Source organism: Parasteatoda tepidariorum, chromosome 8 (assembly GCF_982258835.1).
Source record: "Parasteatoda tepidariorum strain Cologne lab strain chromosome 8, Ptep-v5.0, whole genome shotgun sequence".
Classification (NCBI taxonomy): Eukaryota; Metazoa; Arthropoda; class Arachnida; order Araneae; family Theridiidae; genus Parasteatoda; species Parasteatoda tepidariorum.
This window is the reverse complement of record NC_141762.1, coordinates 51615626-51631912: the sequence shown is the minus strand read 5'-3', so window position 1 is coordinate 51631912 and position 16287 is coordinate 51615626. Positions and strand designations below refer to the sequence as shown.

At 33.5% G+C, this 16287-nt stretch overlaps 1 protein-coding gene across 2 annotated transcripts in view; it reads left to right on the top strand.

The window, feature by feature from the left end:
* Positions 1-16287, top strand: part of LOC107450242 (UNC93-like protein) — a 50918-nt gene that overhangs the window by 2207 nt on the left and 32424 nt on the right. Inside the window, exon 1 of one of the 2 annotated variants that reach the window (XM_016065999.4) lies at positions 1955-3209. The exons of the other annotated variant lie outside the window; for it this stretch is intronic. Within the exon in view, the coding sequence (XP_015921485.3) occupies positions 2271-3209 (939 nt within the window). The 5' untranslated portion in view covers positions 1955-2270. Of the gene's footprint in view, positions 1-1954; positions 3210-16287 lie in introns of those variants that run through there. 2 annotated transcript variants of the gene reach the window in all.

Below are 16287 nucleotides of genomic sequence, written 5' to 3'. Positions count from 1 at the left end.
GGATTACGGGAATGACTTGTTTATCGATGATAACTTGAAATATTTTTTTATTTTGTAACATTTATGAAATTTATATTGTTAAAACTTTTTGAAAAATTTGATATAATCGATATAAATCTGGGAAATAAACAATGAATAAAATGATAAACGTTACATACTGAACCACCTATTACGGATTTTTATGAGAAATCCGCTAGAAGCATTTTCTCCCTATTAACTTCGAAACTCGAACAAAAATATACTTTCTCTGAAAATACCCATATTTTTTCGGTGGAATTTGTTTTATAAAAATAATTTTTTTTTCGCTTTTAAAACTTTGTCTAAAGATATACTAAGAAAAAAAAGTATGGGAAAAACTACGCGAATATGGTAAGATTTACTGTGTTTTGGCTCTATGTGAATACCAAAAAGCTTGGTAATTTTTACAGAAGCGCTTTTCCAGTGATTTTGGCAAAATTAACAATAAAAATGGTTTTATTATCATTTGTGATAAAATGTGGTAATTTTATCATGTTATTTTAAAACATTATGGCAATTTGTTTATTTTTTTTTATTTGATATTGCGTTCCTTATTTTCAGTTTAGTACTTTTTACTAAATTTGTGATAATAAGAACTGTAACAGTTACCATACGAACGGAAAAACTACCAAATGAATGGTTTAAATACCGTATATTTTAGTTTTATTATTCATAATTATGGTTATTTTTTTTTTCACCAGAAGTGTCATAAATATACAGTAAGGTAATTTTAAAATTTTTTTTGTGAATGTTTTTTAAATAATAATTATTATTATTTTCTTTATATATGGATCGCAGATATTTTTAGTTACCTGGTGCAACATTTTTGAACATCTTCTAAAAAAAAAGGAATTATGAAAGTTCAAAACCTAAATTACAAATGAAATATGTTGAACTGTTTCTAAGGAATAAATACTAGCATTCAAAAGTGAGAATTTTTTAGTTTTTTTACATTTCAACTAATTGACGACTATCATGGATTTTTGATCAATTAATGGCGGTAAAATTTTTCCGTAGGGGTAGCTTTATAGGGTAACTTTAATAGGGGTAACTTTTTTTTGCACAAATCCGTTATCTTGTAAGAGAGAGTTAAAAATGTAAATTTTCAAAAACATAAGTACGTTTTTTTTTTAAATTTTCATTAGGTATAAAAACTTCTGAAACACCATCATAAGACTTATGAAAAACTCTAATGCATGTACGCTATATTTAAGTTTATTTAGTTTCTGTACCAACTTCTGTACTTCTGTTCTGTATCCAAATGAAAACATTAAAACTTAAAGTACAAGAAATATTTCGCTAATATAAACATCTGTAGGATCTGATGGAAATTTATTTCTTATTAACGAAATATTTAATTAACTGTTTTAATGAAATGAATATTATAATCATACAATTATTGCGCTTATTACTAAATGTATATGAATAACACTATTGTTTTTAAAAAAATTAAATATTTATGCTATGAATATTATATTTAATCGCTATAATTATGCATTTTTTATTAATGAAATGATTAATATTTTTACTGTTTACAAACCTGCTTTAATATGCAACTGATTCTGAAGATGTTACTATCCTTAATGGAAGTTTTAAAGCGAAGATTTCTTCTTTATAAAAGTATTATTTCATTTTGAATAGCTTCTTATCAAGCAATAACGTAACTTATTTCATCATATCTTACTTTATATTTTATTGAAAATATTTCAGTCATCTGTAATATCACTTAACATCAACCGAAGATGATATCTAATATTCAGTGTGATAAGATTATATTAGTCGACTTGGACAAATCAAATCAATACGCGTTGTTTGATTATTATTTTTTTTAAAAATGTCAGTGCCTAGCTCCAGCATCTCTTGTATTTTCATTACTTATCACACTATATAGTGTATATAATTTTTTTTTAATGTGCATAATTCTAAGATAATGTGATGAATCACTCAGTGACATGCGTAACTATTATTTTTTTTATTAAAAAAATGAAGAAGATTATTATTTGCATTCAAAATTTATCTAAATTTGAACAAACTGTTGATAAAATCATCCGCTCAATTGTTTTGTAATTTAACTGGATGCGTCCCAAAAATAAAGATAACGTCAATTTTCAGTCAATATAGCTTTTGACGGTGCACCCTTCATCCACGCATTTTCAGTACAGAGAAGGACTAGGTTGCACGCGTACATTTGTGTATTTGTATGACATTTTTTTCTGAAGTTTTTCTATCGGATTATTTCTAATATTTAACAAATGGCGGATTCAAAAAAGATGAATAGCTCAAAGCATCTAAGCGATTTAACGAGTAATTTTTCCATTAATCAAGAAGAGGCCCCCGTGGAAGTCGGTTTGAGAAATGGCATGAACCAGAGAAGAATATTGCGAAACTTATTTATCAGCAGTTTCTGTTATTTTCTTTTTTATACCGGATTTTGGTGCCTTTCCAGTTTACAAAGTACAATGAATGGTGCTGGAGGCATAGGCGATGATTCGCAAGCTGTCATCTATGGTATGTCTTTACTTTCATCACTTTTCCTGCCAGATTTCTTGATTGCGAGATTTGGAAGCAAGAAGGTACTGACTGTGTGCACCTTGTTAGGCTGTCCATACTTAGCCGCAAACATATATTTACGTTGGGACACAATGATGGTGGCGTCCGTACTGTATGGCCTGATTAATGGACCCTTTGTAACTGCCCAAGCTGTGTACATAGAAGAAATCGCCTCCCGTTTTGAAAAAACGATCAATCAGAATATTGAAGTGGTTATGGCCTGTTTCTTTGGATTTTTTGGTATCTTCTCAGAATCTACTAACATTTTTGGTAACATACTTGTTTACTATGCTTTTAAACCTAACACAACCGATGTTGTTTCTACAAATTCAACGGGTTGCGGCTATCATTTCAAACCCGGAGGTAATGATACCAATTCTAACTTGGAACCTCCTCCGGATAGTGAAAGACTGCTCCTGGTTGGTGTCTTCGTCGCTTTAGGAATTTTCTCTGCTCTGATCCTCGGTTTCTTTTTGGATCCTTTGGGGAACGATTTAAAAGAAGGCAGAGGATACAATATCATTTTTAAACGGTTTCTGTCCGCTGTGAAACATTTGAAGAACCCACATCAAATGCTACTCGTTCCTATTGCCATTTACATGGGAGTCGAGGGACCTTTTTATTCTAATGAAGTTACGCAGGTGAGTTGAATGATTTTTTGTTCTTCTTTTTATCATGAGCACCAAAATAATTTGAAATGAATGAATTTTAGTTCACTAACTGATTAAAGGATTGAGATTTGGTACATTTCGATTGATTTTGGTTGGGCATTTGTAGAATCATTCATTACTTAAATTCGATGAATATTTTTCTTACCTAGAAAAAAAATATGGATTTCTTTCAATACCTAAAATTCTTGATGAAATTTTATGTGTTTAACTGATTCAGGATAACACCGTTTTTGAAGAATCTTCCATGTTCAAAATTACGTTATTCTTATCAGAATGTTTTTATTCTAAGTTTAAAAACCTATGTCTAAATCTTGACTTTAACCAATGTTAAACAGTCGTTATTGTTAGCTTTTATAGCGATTGTAGTCTTTTATTTCCACTGACATACACAGTCGATTTACAAAAACATTTATAACAAGAAAAAGTCGTTTGGTTGCCTAGCAACCAGAAAGTTGCAGTTATGTTTACAAGAGTTGGCAGACGAGTTAAAACAATTATTTAAACTAATTGTTAATTGGGTATAATATAGTCTACGTCACAGGCTGTGTTCCTACTAAATTTAACCCATGAACGGCATTTTCTGCGAGCCTAACTTCAAGCCACAAATAAACAAACGAAGTGTTCGATCGTTTAAATAGCTTCTCGCCAGATTTTATTGCATTATAAAGAAAAGTTATTGAAACTAAATACAACTAAATAAACAACAACAACTAAAACAAATAACAACAACTACTAATAACAATAACTAAATAAACAACTAAATTCCATTCGTTTAGCATTGCGTCATATGTTGTTCCTACTAAATCGAAGTAGTTGTGTTTTTTTTCATATTATACCCAATTGATGTCGCAACAGTTATTACGTGATAGTTATTTATTATCAGTTACATGACGGAATTCGTTTTTTTAATGTATTTTATGCCAATTAAATTTTTATATTTTTTCATGCTTTTGTTTTACGAGAGAATATTACATGATTATTTCGGCTCTAATTGGGTATAATATGAAAAAAACACAACTACTTCGATTTAGTAGGAACAACATATGACGCAATGCTAAACGAATGGAATTTAGTTGTTGTTTATTTAGTTATTGTTATTAGTAGTTGTTGTTATTTGTTTTAGTTGTTGTTGTTTATTTAGTTTCAATAACTTTTCTTTATAATGCAATAAAATCTGGCGAGCAGCTATTTAAATGATCGAACACTTCGTTTGTTTATTTGTGGCTTGAAGTTAGGCTCGCAGAAAATGCCGTTCATGGGTTAAATTTAGTAGGAACAACACAACCTGTGACGTAGGCTATATTATACCCAATTGTTTGGTTTTAATGAAATATAGAAAAAGAATGAATTAATGGGTAAATCCGGTGTGAATGGGATAAATCATAATATTAGTTTATAAATAAATAAGAAAAGTTTATAACTCTTTAATTTGGAAATAGGCTGCCGATTTATCATTATTTTTATTTACACATTTTTTTATTTATTAATTTTATTAAATATACATTTTAAAAAAAAATTCAGTAAAAAGTATCTACATAATGAGTGCCGATACTTTTTTCCGCAAAATCTATTTTTACTGTTAAACTTTACGGACCAAAAAAATCTGACATACCGTATTTTTTACAGATATATTGACTATGAAATCACTTAATCACTGTAATTAAGTAAGAATTACAGTAAAAATTACGGTATGAAATTTTACGGATGTTGCGCTCAGGTTGCCAGTACTTTTAACTGTAATTCTATCTGGACTTTTTCACAGTGTAGTACATCAAACTAAAAATATTGAGAAAAATCAGTTCTACTGACTATTTTGTGTTCATCAATTAATTGTATTAATGCAAATAAAATTTATTAAGTTAGCTCGAAGAATTATTTTGAGATTATTCAATTAACAGGATAATTTTCTGCTGCTAACTCAGATTTATCATGCATTTCTTATAAGTCCCTTTATCAGTGGCCCCCATCCCCCCCAAGCTCTTGGGCGCATTCTTGGGCAAATTCTAAATTCCCCCCCAAACTATTCGTTTTATTTAGTGTAAAAATCCCCCCCCCCAAGCTTTAAGTGGGCGCATTGTGCGCCCACCTTCCCCCCTGATGGGGGCCCCTGCCCTTTAATCCATACTTATTCATAATCTTTTTTTAAATATGTCAAGATTTTTAGGTAAATAGTTAAAAACTCGAGACATAGTTTCCAATGTGTTTTTTATTATTATTTTTTTACTCTGAATCAATGCAGTCTAATCGAAGCTCTCTGCACGTACTTTGGTAACGTAACCCTCGAGTTCATCAGTTATAAGTAATTTACTGTTCTTGACTTGACTTGACTTGATATATAATGATTCGAAGTACCTGCCCGCGAAAGCGGGCATCTCACTTCTTCATCGGTAGTGAACCCTTAGGTGACTATGACTAGTTGGCTGTAAAAAAGTAGAAATTCCACAGGGGGCTGTGGTCGTCTTGGGATGATATCGGGTCAGCTTGGAGGAGATCTCTGCGTCTAAGGCATATCTGGGAGTAGAGATCGGAGTAGAGTTTGGAGATCTGGGTCCTTGAGGAGCTCTTGTAATTCCTTGAATAGCAGCAGGAACCTGGTGGCTTTATCTGAGGCTTTGCTGGGCTGGGTGGGTCTCTCTCTAGGTCTTCTTCTGGGTCTTGCACCACAGCCGGAATAACAGGCTGGGTGCTCACCTAGGCAGTTTATGCACTTAGCAGGCTCGCTCACTGGTTTTGTACAAGTGTACGTGAAGTGTGCATTGGCACACTTCATACAAGCAGGCTCAGCATGGCATGTCTTCTGTGTGTGTCCGAACTGTTGACATCGGTAGCATTGTATTACGTGACGGCCGCCACGAAATCTCTCGATCTTAACAGGAGAATCTAGGAGTCTCTCGATTTCGAAGATATTGCTGTGGTTTCCACAATCTGGCAAGATGACTAGGTAGAGGGGGAGGAGCTTGAGTTCCTGGCCACGCCTTTTCCTCAACTGTTCGATTCTGATTGGCCGCAGCTCTAAATCTGTAAGTTCTTTTTCGAGATCAGGGATTTCGATGTCTGTGCTAAGTCCTCGGATGAGGGCTTTCAATTTTCTACGGGTGGGTTGTAGAATATCAGTCGGTTCGCTGTTTTCCACTGGAGTCTCGGCGATATCCGGGGCTGCAGTAATAATTGGATCTGATGGTGAATCTTCCACTGTGGGTGTGGAGGCAATCTTTTTCTCCGGGGGGGGGGGTTCGCTATCTGATTCTGGTTCCGTGCATTTTTGTGTCGCCGTGTTGACACTGCACTTCTTTCTCTTCTTCTTCTTTTTGCTGGATTTAGAAGTAGAAGTGGTGGAGTCAGTCTCTGGGATGGTAGTAGAGATTGGCTGATCTATGTTGTCAGTAGCTTCCTCTGGGGTTGGCTCATCTGGGATTGTTGGTGTATCTACTGGAGTTGTTGTCTGAGGAACTGCTAGTTCTATATAGACTTCGGTTTTTGGGGATATCTCAGGCTCTGAGGCAAATGATGTTTTCTCAGCTTCCAGGATATCGATGATATATAATGATTCTAATCTATTTATGGCAACCGAGTGATTGTTTGGATCTCTTTCTAAACACTTTGTGTAGAAATCAGCATGATCTTGATATCTTAGGATATGCTCATCGGCTTGTTTTACAGATCTGATAAAAAGATTTTTGGCTTTGAGTCTCATCGCTTCCTTCAGGGAGTCATGGTCTATAGCTGGTTGAGAGGGCACCTGGGAGGGTCGGAAAGCCTTCCCTCCGCGGCCGAATCTGTGCGTTGACATGATAGCAGGAGCTCGGTTTTAAAACAACCTTACTCAACGAAATCCAATGATCGAATGTGAATTTACTAGCTAGACGCTAGATATGTTGTAATTCAAAGTGCCTGCCCGCGAAGCGGGCATCTGACTTTTTCATCTCTTAGTGTGTGCCCTTGGGCGACTATTACTTTTGGCTTTGGTGAGGAGAGAATGGAGTAAGGGGAAAAAATTAGATGATGTGAGTTGTAATGTACAATGTTATGTACATATCTGATAGGTTAATAATATATATACAATATGATAACTAGTAAATTAGATATTAAAAAATAGTATGATTACATTATATTTACATATATTTACATTATTTACATTTAGTAAACCTCGGTTAAAACGATGACCCGGCCGTCCCGGTGCACTACCGCTCGTGCCGGGTTGCTCATCGTACTATTTTAGTAGACCTACAGCTTACCCAGTTGGGACCCTACAGGGTTGCTCCTTCCCCGGGTTCGCTGTAGGCCTAGTGTCATGGCTGTGCATATGTCTGTGTATGTTAGTTGTTTGTGATTTTGAAATACTTAGATAGTATCCCGTCTGAGAGTAGGAAGTTGGTGATAGGGTTGTGGCTTTTAGCATCTTGTAGTAATTCTTTGTTGAAGATTTCATTAAAATCTGCCGTTGTGCTGTTTATTGCTGAGCTAAAGAAGCCGGCGTTTAGTTTAGTTGTGAATTCAGTAATCGTGTCTAGCTCTAAGTCTCTTCTTAGGGCTTTATTAGTGATATACCACGGTGCACCTGTGATCCTTCTAATGAGTTTATTTTGGATGACCTCTAATTTGTTAATATGCGTTTTATTAAGGCAGTTCCAGGCTGGGCTGGCGTATGTGATAATTGGACGAATGCAAGTGATATATAAAAGTTTTTTGAGATTTAATGGGAGCTTAGAGTTTGCATTCAGTAGTGGTCTAAGACTGGAGAAGGCTGCTAAGGCCTTATTTTTAACTTTATCTATATGGCTGTTCCAGTTCAGTTTGTCGTTGATTGTTAGACCTAAGTAGTCGGCTTTAGTGACAATTGGTACGTCATTTGAGAACAGAGTGACTCTGTCTTTAATTCGTTTATTCCTTTTCTTCTTTCTTATAATCATGAGTTTCGATTTTTCAGTGTTGATAGATATTTTATTAGCAGCGCACCACTTTTCGATGGGTGGCATTTGATCATTTAATTTTTTGACTGCTTGATTTGGGTTAAGAGAGCGAGTGGCTATCGCCGTGTCATCTGCGTAGAACGCAATCATGTAGTTTGGGTTGTTTGTCGTTATCGGAAAGTCACTGGTATAAATCAGGTATAATACTGGTCCCAAGATGCTGCCCTGTGGCACACCTGCATTGATTGGGCGTTTGTCTGATATTTTGTTATTTAGCCTTATCTGAAAAGTTCTATTTTTCAGGTATGAGTCTATAATATGAATGATATTATATGGCAGTGATTGTTTTATCATTTTTGAGATTAGTGCTACATGCCAGACGCGGTCGAAGGCTTTCGCCACGTCTAGCATTAGTAGTGCTGTTGCTTCGTTTTTATATATTCCGTCGCTTATGAAGTCGACCAACCTTATCAGCTGTTTAGTCGTTGAAAGGTCCTTCCTAAACCCGTATTGTTGTTTGGGTAGGAAATCAATTTGTGGCTGAAGCCTGTGTAGTATAATCCTTTCGTAAATTTTGCCAAAAGTAGGTAGCAAACTAATGGGTCGGAAGTTTGTTGCAATTCTGGAGTCTTTCCCCGGTTTGGGGAATAAGATAATCGTGGCGTTTTTCCACACGTCTGGGAAGGTGTTATTTTTCAGGCAAGCATTATATATATTACATAGTTCAATGATTTTATTGGCTGGTAGGTATTTCACCATAATATTATTTACATTGTCCATGCCTGGAGCTTTCCTATTATTGAGTTTTCTGATAATATTTACTAGCTCTGCGTAATGAAGTTCCTCGAGGTTATTAGAGCTTAGGTTGTTATTGAAAAAATTTTCATAGGTGTCCTTGGTAATTTCATCTTCATCCGAATCTGAAGGTGTCTTATTGAGTTGGAATTGCTCCTCAATCGTGTCAGCGAATATCTTAAGTTTTTCTTCATCACTGTATATATTTTGATCATTATGGATTATCGGCTTATTTACAGTTTTGACTGTCTTTAGGCACTTGGACATTTTCCAAACGGATTGATCGTCTGTGCATAAACTCGAAACTTTATCGTCCCATCTCTCGTTTCTGAGTTGTTGACATTTTTTCTTGATATCCTTTGTGAGCCTATTCAGTTCTGTTTTGTCTCGTGGATTTCTAGTATTTTGCCACTTTTTTCTGATATAGTTTTTGTAACCTATAAGCTCTCTTATATCCTGTGGTAGGGCCATATAGTTATGTTTGTTGGTTTTGATTTTTGTTGCTTCGTTATACGCTTGTTGTATGTCACTTGTGAGATTGTTTATGGCAGTGTCTATATCTTCTTCAGTGCTTAGCGTAGTATTATTATTATTTAGAGTGAGGATGTTGGAATAAAGTTCCCAGTCCGTCCTTTTTGTAGTGATGGGTGTATCTTGTATAGTAACACCGAGAGTTGCAATGACCGGCACATGGTCGCTACTTAATTCTGTAACAGTGTGGCAACTCATTGCGGTATTATTATTTGTAATGAAGAAATCTAGCAGATCTGGTTGTTTATGTGGGGTATACGGAAAATACGTTGGTTCCATAGGGGATATGGCTGTTAGGTTGAGGCTGAGTAAATTTTTATGGAGTTCTTTGCCATGTTTGTTGTTCACTCGGCATCCCCAGATGGTGTTTTTGGCGTTAAAGTCGCCTCCTATTATGCAATTAATTCCATCCGGTAATAGGTTTTTTATCATATCTTTAGTAAGGATGTGGTGCGGTTTATTATATATAGCTGTGATTTTAATGCAATCTTTACTATTTTTATGTAGTAGTATAGAGGTTTCTTCAAAACCGTCACATTTATTATTACTGTATAGGGTAGTGTTGAGAGATCTTTTAGCGAAAATGGCTGTACCACCACCTCTACAGTTCGTCCTATCTGTTCTATAGGTATTAAAGTTTGCTAATGTTAGCTTGTTGCATGCATTAGCATGCGTTTCAGTAGTTAAAGCAATATCTATATCATGCTCCAGTATAAAGTTGCTAAATTCATGGAATTTGGTGCTGATATTTGCCGCATTCCATAACATCATTCTAATTGGTTTTCTATTCATTATATTGTGATGATATTTCCTCATGTTCTATCATTTTAACTGCTTTGCTTAGCAGTGGAATTGCATTTAAACCATTTAGAACACTGACCATATCATTTAATTTATTAAAGATATTTTTGGCCTCAGTGATGGTGTTATGCATATCTGAATTATTCTGTTGCTTAAGTGCGTCAGCGTAACTTTTGTTTTGAAAGATTTTCTCATTGGGCCTATTCCTCTTTGGTTTTGAGTTTTGGGCTACTGGGAATTTTATGCGTCCTTTATAGCTGGCTGGGTGATCCAGGCCACAGTTGCAACATTTTGGTTTTTCATCTCTAGATTTATTACATTGAGAGGTTAAGTGTTCACCCGCACATTTAACACATTTGGGCGGGAGGCGACACATTGCTGCTGAATGGTAGAATCCCTGGCACCTGTGGCATTGTGCAGGGCCAGGTCTTGTTTTGTAATTTTCTACTTTTATTTGCATATTATTTATAGTAGTTAGGCTATATATTTCCTTATATTTTCCTGTTTTACTAAGGGTGACTAGGAACATGCCTAGTTTTGTAACTTCACCCTTGTATCGTTTGGTCATTTGAACGGCATCTATAACATCAAAATTTTCGAAGAGAAGATGCTCGATTAGATCTTCTTTGCAGTAATTTTTGGGGATTTTCTTAATTACTACTCTTAGATTTCTTTCATTGGGGAGTCTGTAGGTATAATGCGCTATATTGTTGCCTTCAACATAGGATCTTATAAATCTGGCTGTTTCCTCATTTTTTGGTTTAATTACCATACTATCATGACTGCTTTTGCATATATAATCCGTAATGTTATTATCTTTCATATCTTTTGAGAATTTTTTGTAGTCAAAGTTTTCGTCTCTAACTATTAGGGGTGGATTTTTAACTGTTTTCTTTGGGGCTAGAAAATCAATTTCGTTTATCTCAATTTCGTTACTGTTATTATCTTCGTTTATATTTTGTTGAGTGTCATCAGTAGCAAGTCGTTTATTCTCGCTGAAGCTATCCTTGACTGGGGAAGCTTTCCTTTTTCCTTTAAATTTGTTATTATTATTTGTCTGAATTAGCTGTTCAGTTTCCATAGTGTCATTATTTTCTATGTCTGTTTCTTCAATTTCAAGGGGGCTGAAGCGATTATTAATTGGGATTTCCATATCTGTCTGGTGTGTTGTTTTAGAATTTTGGAATGGGGGTTTATAATTTTTACTATTTAAGTTATTTTTTATTTTGGGTTTACTCCATTCTCGGCCTGACATATTCACCTCTATTTGCCAGGATAAGTCATGTCTTAGTTTGTTTATTACATCACCTAGTCTAGCTATTTCTGTTACTAGTCTTTCTATGTAGCAATTTTGGACTAGAATTGTATTTTTGATGTCGCTATCCTCTATAGTTGGGACAATGTGTAACTTGATCCTATCGCAGCTGTCCTTTAGTTGATCTAACGTCAGGTTACTATCGAAGGGATCCTGAACAATTACGGTTTCCATTTTGGGGCCGGAGATGTGATTTGTTTTGTCACTCCTAACCGTGTTGGGCACTACAAGGCTCCCAGACGGTCCGTGCAGTTCCGGCGTAGCCGTCCCTGTCGGTGCCGTAAGGGTGCCAGGTAGCCCCGCATCTCGTGGCAGTGACTGTGCCCTGTCCCCTGTTTCCCTGACAGAGAGCTCTGATAAGAGCTGGGGTGAACAGGTGGACGCGAGATGAAAAGAATCTACAGGCGGGGTGCCCGACCGTTCGGGGGTCTGGCCCCCGCAACACTCGGACTGTCCTGCGCCTGCAGACCCGTCGACGTTTTCGTTATCCATAGAACCGGTTTGAGAAGCAACCTCTCTCAACCGTGGCTGAAGTCGGAATGGAATGGTGGTGGTGTGAATTTACTGTTCACTTTTCTTCCCTTAATATACGCTTCCGTAAGAGGGCGCTGTTATCGCTACTGTATTTCTGACTCGATCGCGCGTGTCCGCTTTTTATATGGGTAACGCTTGCATAAAATTGTAATGAACAGCACAAGTAAATAAGTTACACTCAAAATGATGATTTAATTACTGAACAAACATAATCCACGATATTTTTCTGCTTATTGCAGTGATATCTTATAACAATTAATATTCTGTTCTTTTTGCTAAATATGGTTTTACATGAAAACATCGAGTATATATTTACGTATGCATTCATTGCGTCAAATTCAAATGTAAAATTGTGATGAAAATCACGAGTAAAAAAACTAAAATCAAAATGATGTTTTAGGGAGTCCAAAATATTTTCAATATTTTGCAGGCTTTTACATTAATTTAATGTTATTTTTACCCATGTATAATTATACTTCTATATCCTGTATAATTTTTATTTCCCTGTATAATTATACCCTATATACTTCTTTTACCTAATAGCATTTTATGAAGAAACTATTAAATTATTTATACATACATTTTGATCGCGCTAATAGATATACAATTGTTGTAAACGGCTGGTATTGATAATTTTAAATCAAAATGGAGAATTTTTTAATTATTGAACACATAGCACAACTGTTAAAAAAATGGTGTAAAGGTCAGTCTGTTGGTACCAAGTTTATGTATTTTAAAATGTTATTTATTTTGCCACACATATCTTTTAGAGTTTAGTGGCGCCATTTCTCTCAATTTTCTTTGCAAGCAGCTTTATTTAGTTAAAAAATGAATAAATTAAAATAAAATTGAAGCTCTAAGAATTTATGAAATACGTTAAACTTTAAAACTTATAAGTTATAATTTAAACTTTTAAGATTTGTATTTTTTTATGTTATTTATTCGGCTTATAATGTGTGTTGTTTGAAACAAAATGTACAAAACTTTTAAAAAAAAAAAAAAAAGAAAAAAAAAAAAAAAAAAAAAACGAGAGAACAGAGCTAAAAAAAAAGTTATTTATATAAAAAAAAGTATTAAGTGAATAAATCTCTTACAAAATCAAATGATTTGTTTATCAGAAATTTTTGTTCACGGATTATTAGTATAAATTAAATTGCATTGCTGATTTATTTTATTTAATATTATTATTTTGAAATTGCCATAATTTCTGATAAAGGAATCCCTTTTTTGCAGAAAAGCAATGATAAGAACTTATGTTTTTCTTGTAAGAGGGAATTCCAATAATCTTGACGTCATTGGACGTATGATGTAATGGGAAATTTCAGTTTGAAACCTTACACTTTTTCGCGTCACACCGTTTTTTAAAACCGGTTAAAAACGATGTTTTCAATTTCAGGATTTTTACTTGAGTCCCTCCCTCCAATCAAGCGATATTAAATGCAAATATGAAAAACTGTAATCACTGATTCAGGAGGAGTTGCTGGTAATTTAAATCACGTTTGAATGGTTTAGGAATTGTCATTGTCATTCGTGTAATCTCAAATAGAATGAAGTAACCACATATATGGTTAAGTCACGATTATAACCGGTTTGTAAGAGAATAGTTTTATATCGGAAGGAAAAAGACAACGGAGGCAATTTTTTAGAAAGAAAGCTTTAATGCTTATTTATCTTTTTGTCATGTGTTTTTAATCTTTGATAGACGCAACTGAATTATCAGGGATATAAAAAAAACTTGATAACAAAATACTTAATTGTTACATCTGGTATTCCCGATCGATTTGGTTTTGAAATCAAATAAATATTATCTAAATTTTATCGATATTTTGGCATCGGTTATTTAGCATATTATACGTGTCCTTAAACCATGTAATGAAGTGCCGATTTCATTGATGTTTACTTTAGATTGGATAGAGTTTTTGATTGAGTACAATTTTTGCTACAAAATTTTTACACATTTTATCCGACTATGTATGTAAAAATTTTCCTAGAATAATTGCAAGGAAAAATTTACACTCTTAATCGAATTTTATTCTAATAGAGTATTAGGATAGGAATTATGTATATTTAAACATCTTAATAATTTTGACGGCATAGTTAACTTGTTATTTCGATGGATATATGCAAATATATTTTCCTTTTTAAAGTACTCTACATATGGAAAAGTTTTCCTAGAACAATTGCACGCTAAGATTTAAACACAATTTTGAATTTTACTATAATAGGGAAAAAGGTGGAACTAAAAAATCTACTACGCAGTACCCATTTTATGAATCTTTTTATAAGTTCTCAATTCTAGAGTACTTATAACGGCAATGTCAGAAGTATTTCATACCACTTATAATTAAGCATTTCTGATGTTAATAATAGTTTGGTGATTTTTTACGTTTTTCGAACCTTAACGGTAAGAAACAATAAACCGTAAGAAATTGTCATATTGCTGTTAACGCCAATTATTCTTAATTAATTTTGGTAACAGGTATAAATTGAAATGAAAAATAAGTTTTGTACTAAAAAGTTAATTAAAGGGAAAAATGTGCTTCTTCATCTGGAAAAAACCCATAAAAAATTGCCTTATAATTATTGACGCTTAATGCCAATGGTGTTCAGTCAATTTTAGTAATTGGTACTATAATTATAGTGTTGATTGGTGTTTTTAAGTAAATACTAAACATACTAATATTGGTACCAAGATACCTTAGTGGTATAGGTTTTTACGCCCCATTGAAAGGGATATATATATATATATAGGAGAAAATTGTTGACTATGGTGATTTTTGACTATTTGGAGTTGACGTCGAACAACAGCATTATGCTAAATAATACTTAATATAACTAATTTTTTTATTTCGAGGGGATGGACTAAAACATGTTTGTTTAAAAACATGTTTTTCTCAATCTGATTACATAATGCCACCGGGAAGGGCAACAATTAATAAAAATAAAAAAACTTGTAATTTTTTTAACTTAATTAATTGCGTTGGTATATGTGAGGTTTTGTGCATGATTTCGTAGTGCTGATCACTGCCAATTTATTAAATATTTACCTTTTTTCTACCCCGTTAAAAAAACGGATATTCAGCTAGTTAGTACATAAAAGCAATTAAATAATCAGTTCAGTTAAATTAATTAATTTAGTTAAACTAGAATATTAGTTAAGTTATGATACAATAAAAGATGATATCGCAATAATATGATGAAAATGTAAATTTCTCATACAACTTTTAGAAAAATGTTTTTTAATATGTATTAAACCAGGACCATTGAATACTAACGTCATATTTTATGGTCCTGGTATGCGACGACTACTATATAAAGCTCTCTATAACAATAATAAGTATAATCGAAAAGTGTATTTATCTTTCGAGTTAGATTCAGAATGATAAGATTATAAAGCTTAACATCATTGTATGCGTTTACGCATATCAGCGATGATTGTTAGTTTTTGTGGCAAACTTATAGTTGTGTACCCCTCCCTCAAATTGGGAAATGAAATTTGCGTGAATTAATTAATATCAATAACTAACTCACGTTAATTTATCTACGTTGTTCTCAATAATTACATAACGATGGATATGGGTGATTCTTTTTAAACATGACAATTCGGACCAAAAAATGTCTTCAAAATAATCTAAAATTTTTTTGTATACTTCTTTAGTTACATTTATTAATATCTTACTGACAGCAGTGTAGTTTATTGACATTTGCTCGAGAAAAAAATAAAATAGAAATTCACCAAATCATGAATGCCAGGAAAATGACATATTAGCTTAGAAGTTTAAAAAATAGTTATTTTAAGTTAATAGTAAGTAACTCAACTTAAGCCTTTATGTTAGATGGACCATAAATTGCTTAAATTAATTCTTTTTATCCACTGTAAAAATAGAAATAATCAAATTTTGTTGTTGTTGCTGATATGTACAGAATAAAATTGTGTATAATAATCAATCATTAAATAAATAAATAACTTTGATTACATCCAACCATATTACAATCATACATGAACTTGGTATTAGTTACTATTTGCGTTTCCTCCTTTCAGTATTAGCAGCTAAAAAAAAATTCTGTTAACACTTCAATGTCCTGGAATTCCTAAACCAGGAAAATGACAACCAGGATAATGACAAATTCGCCCTTTTATAGCATATAATTTTACTTTAAT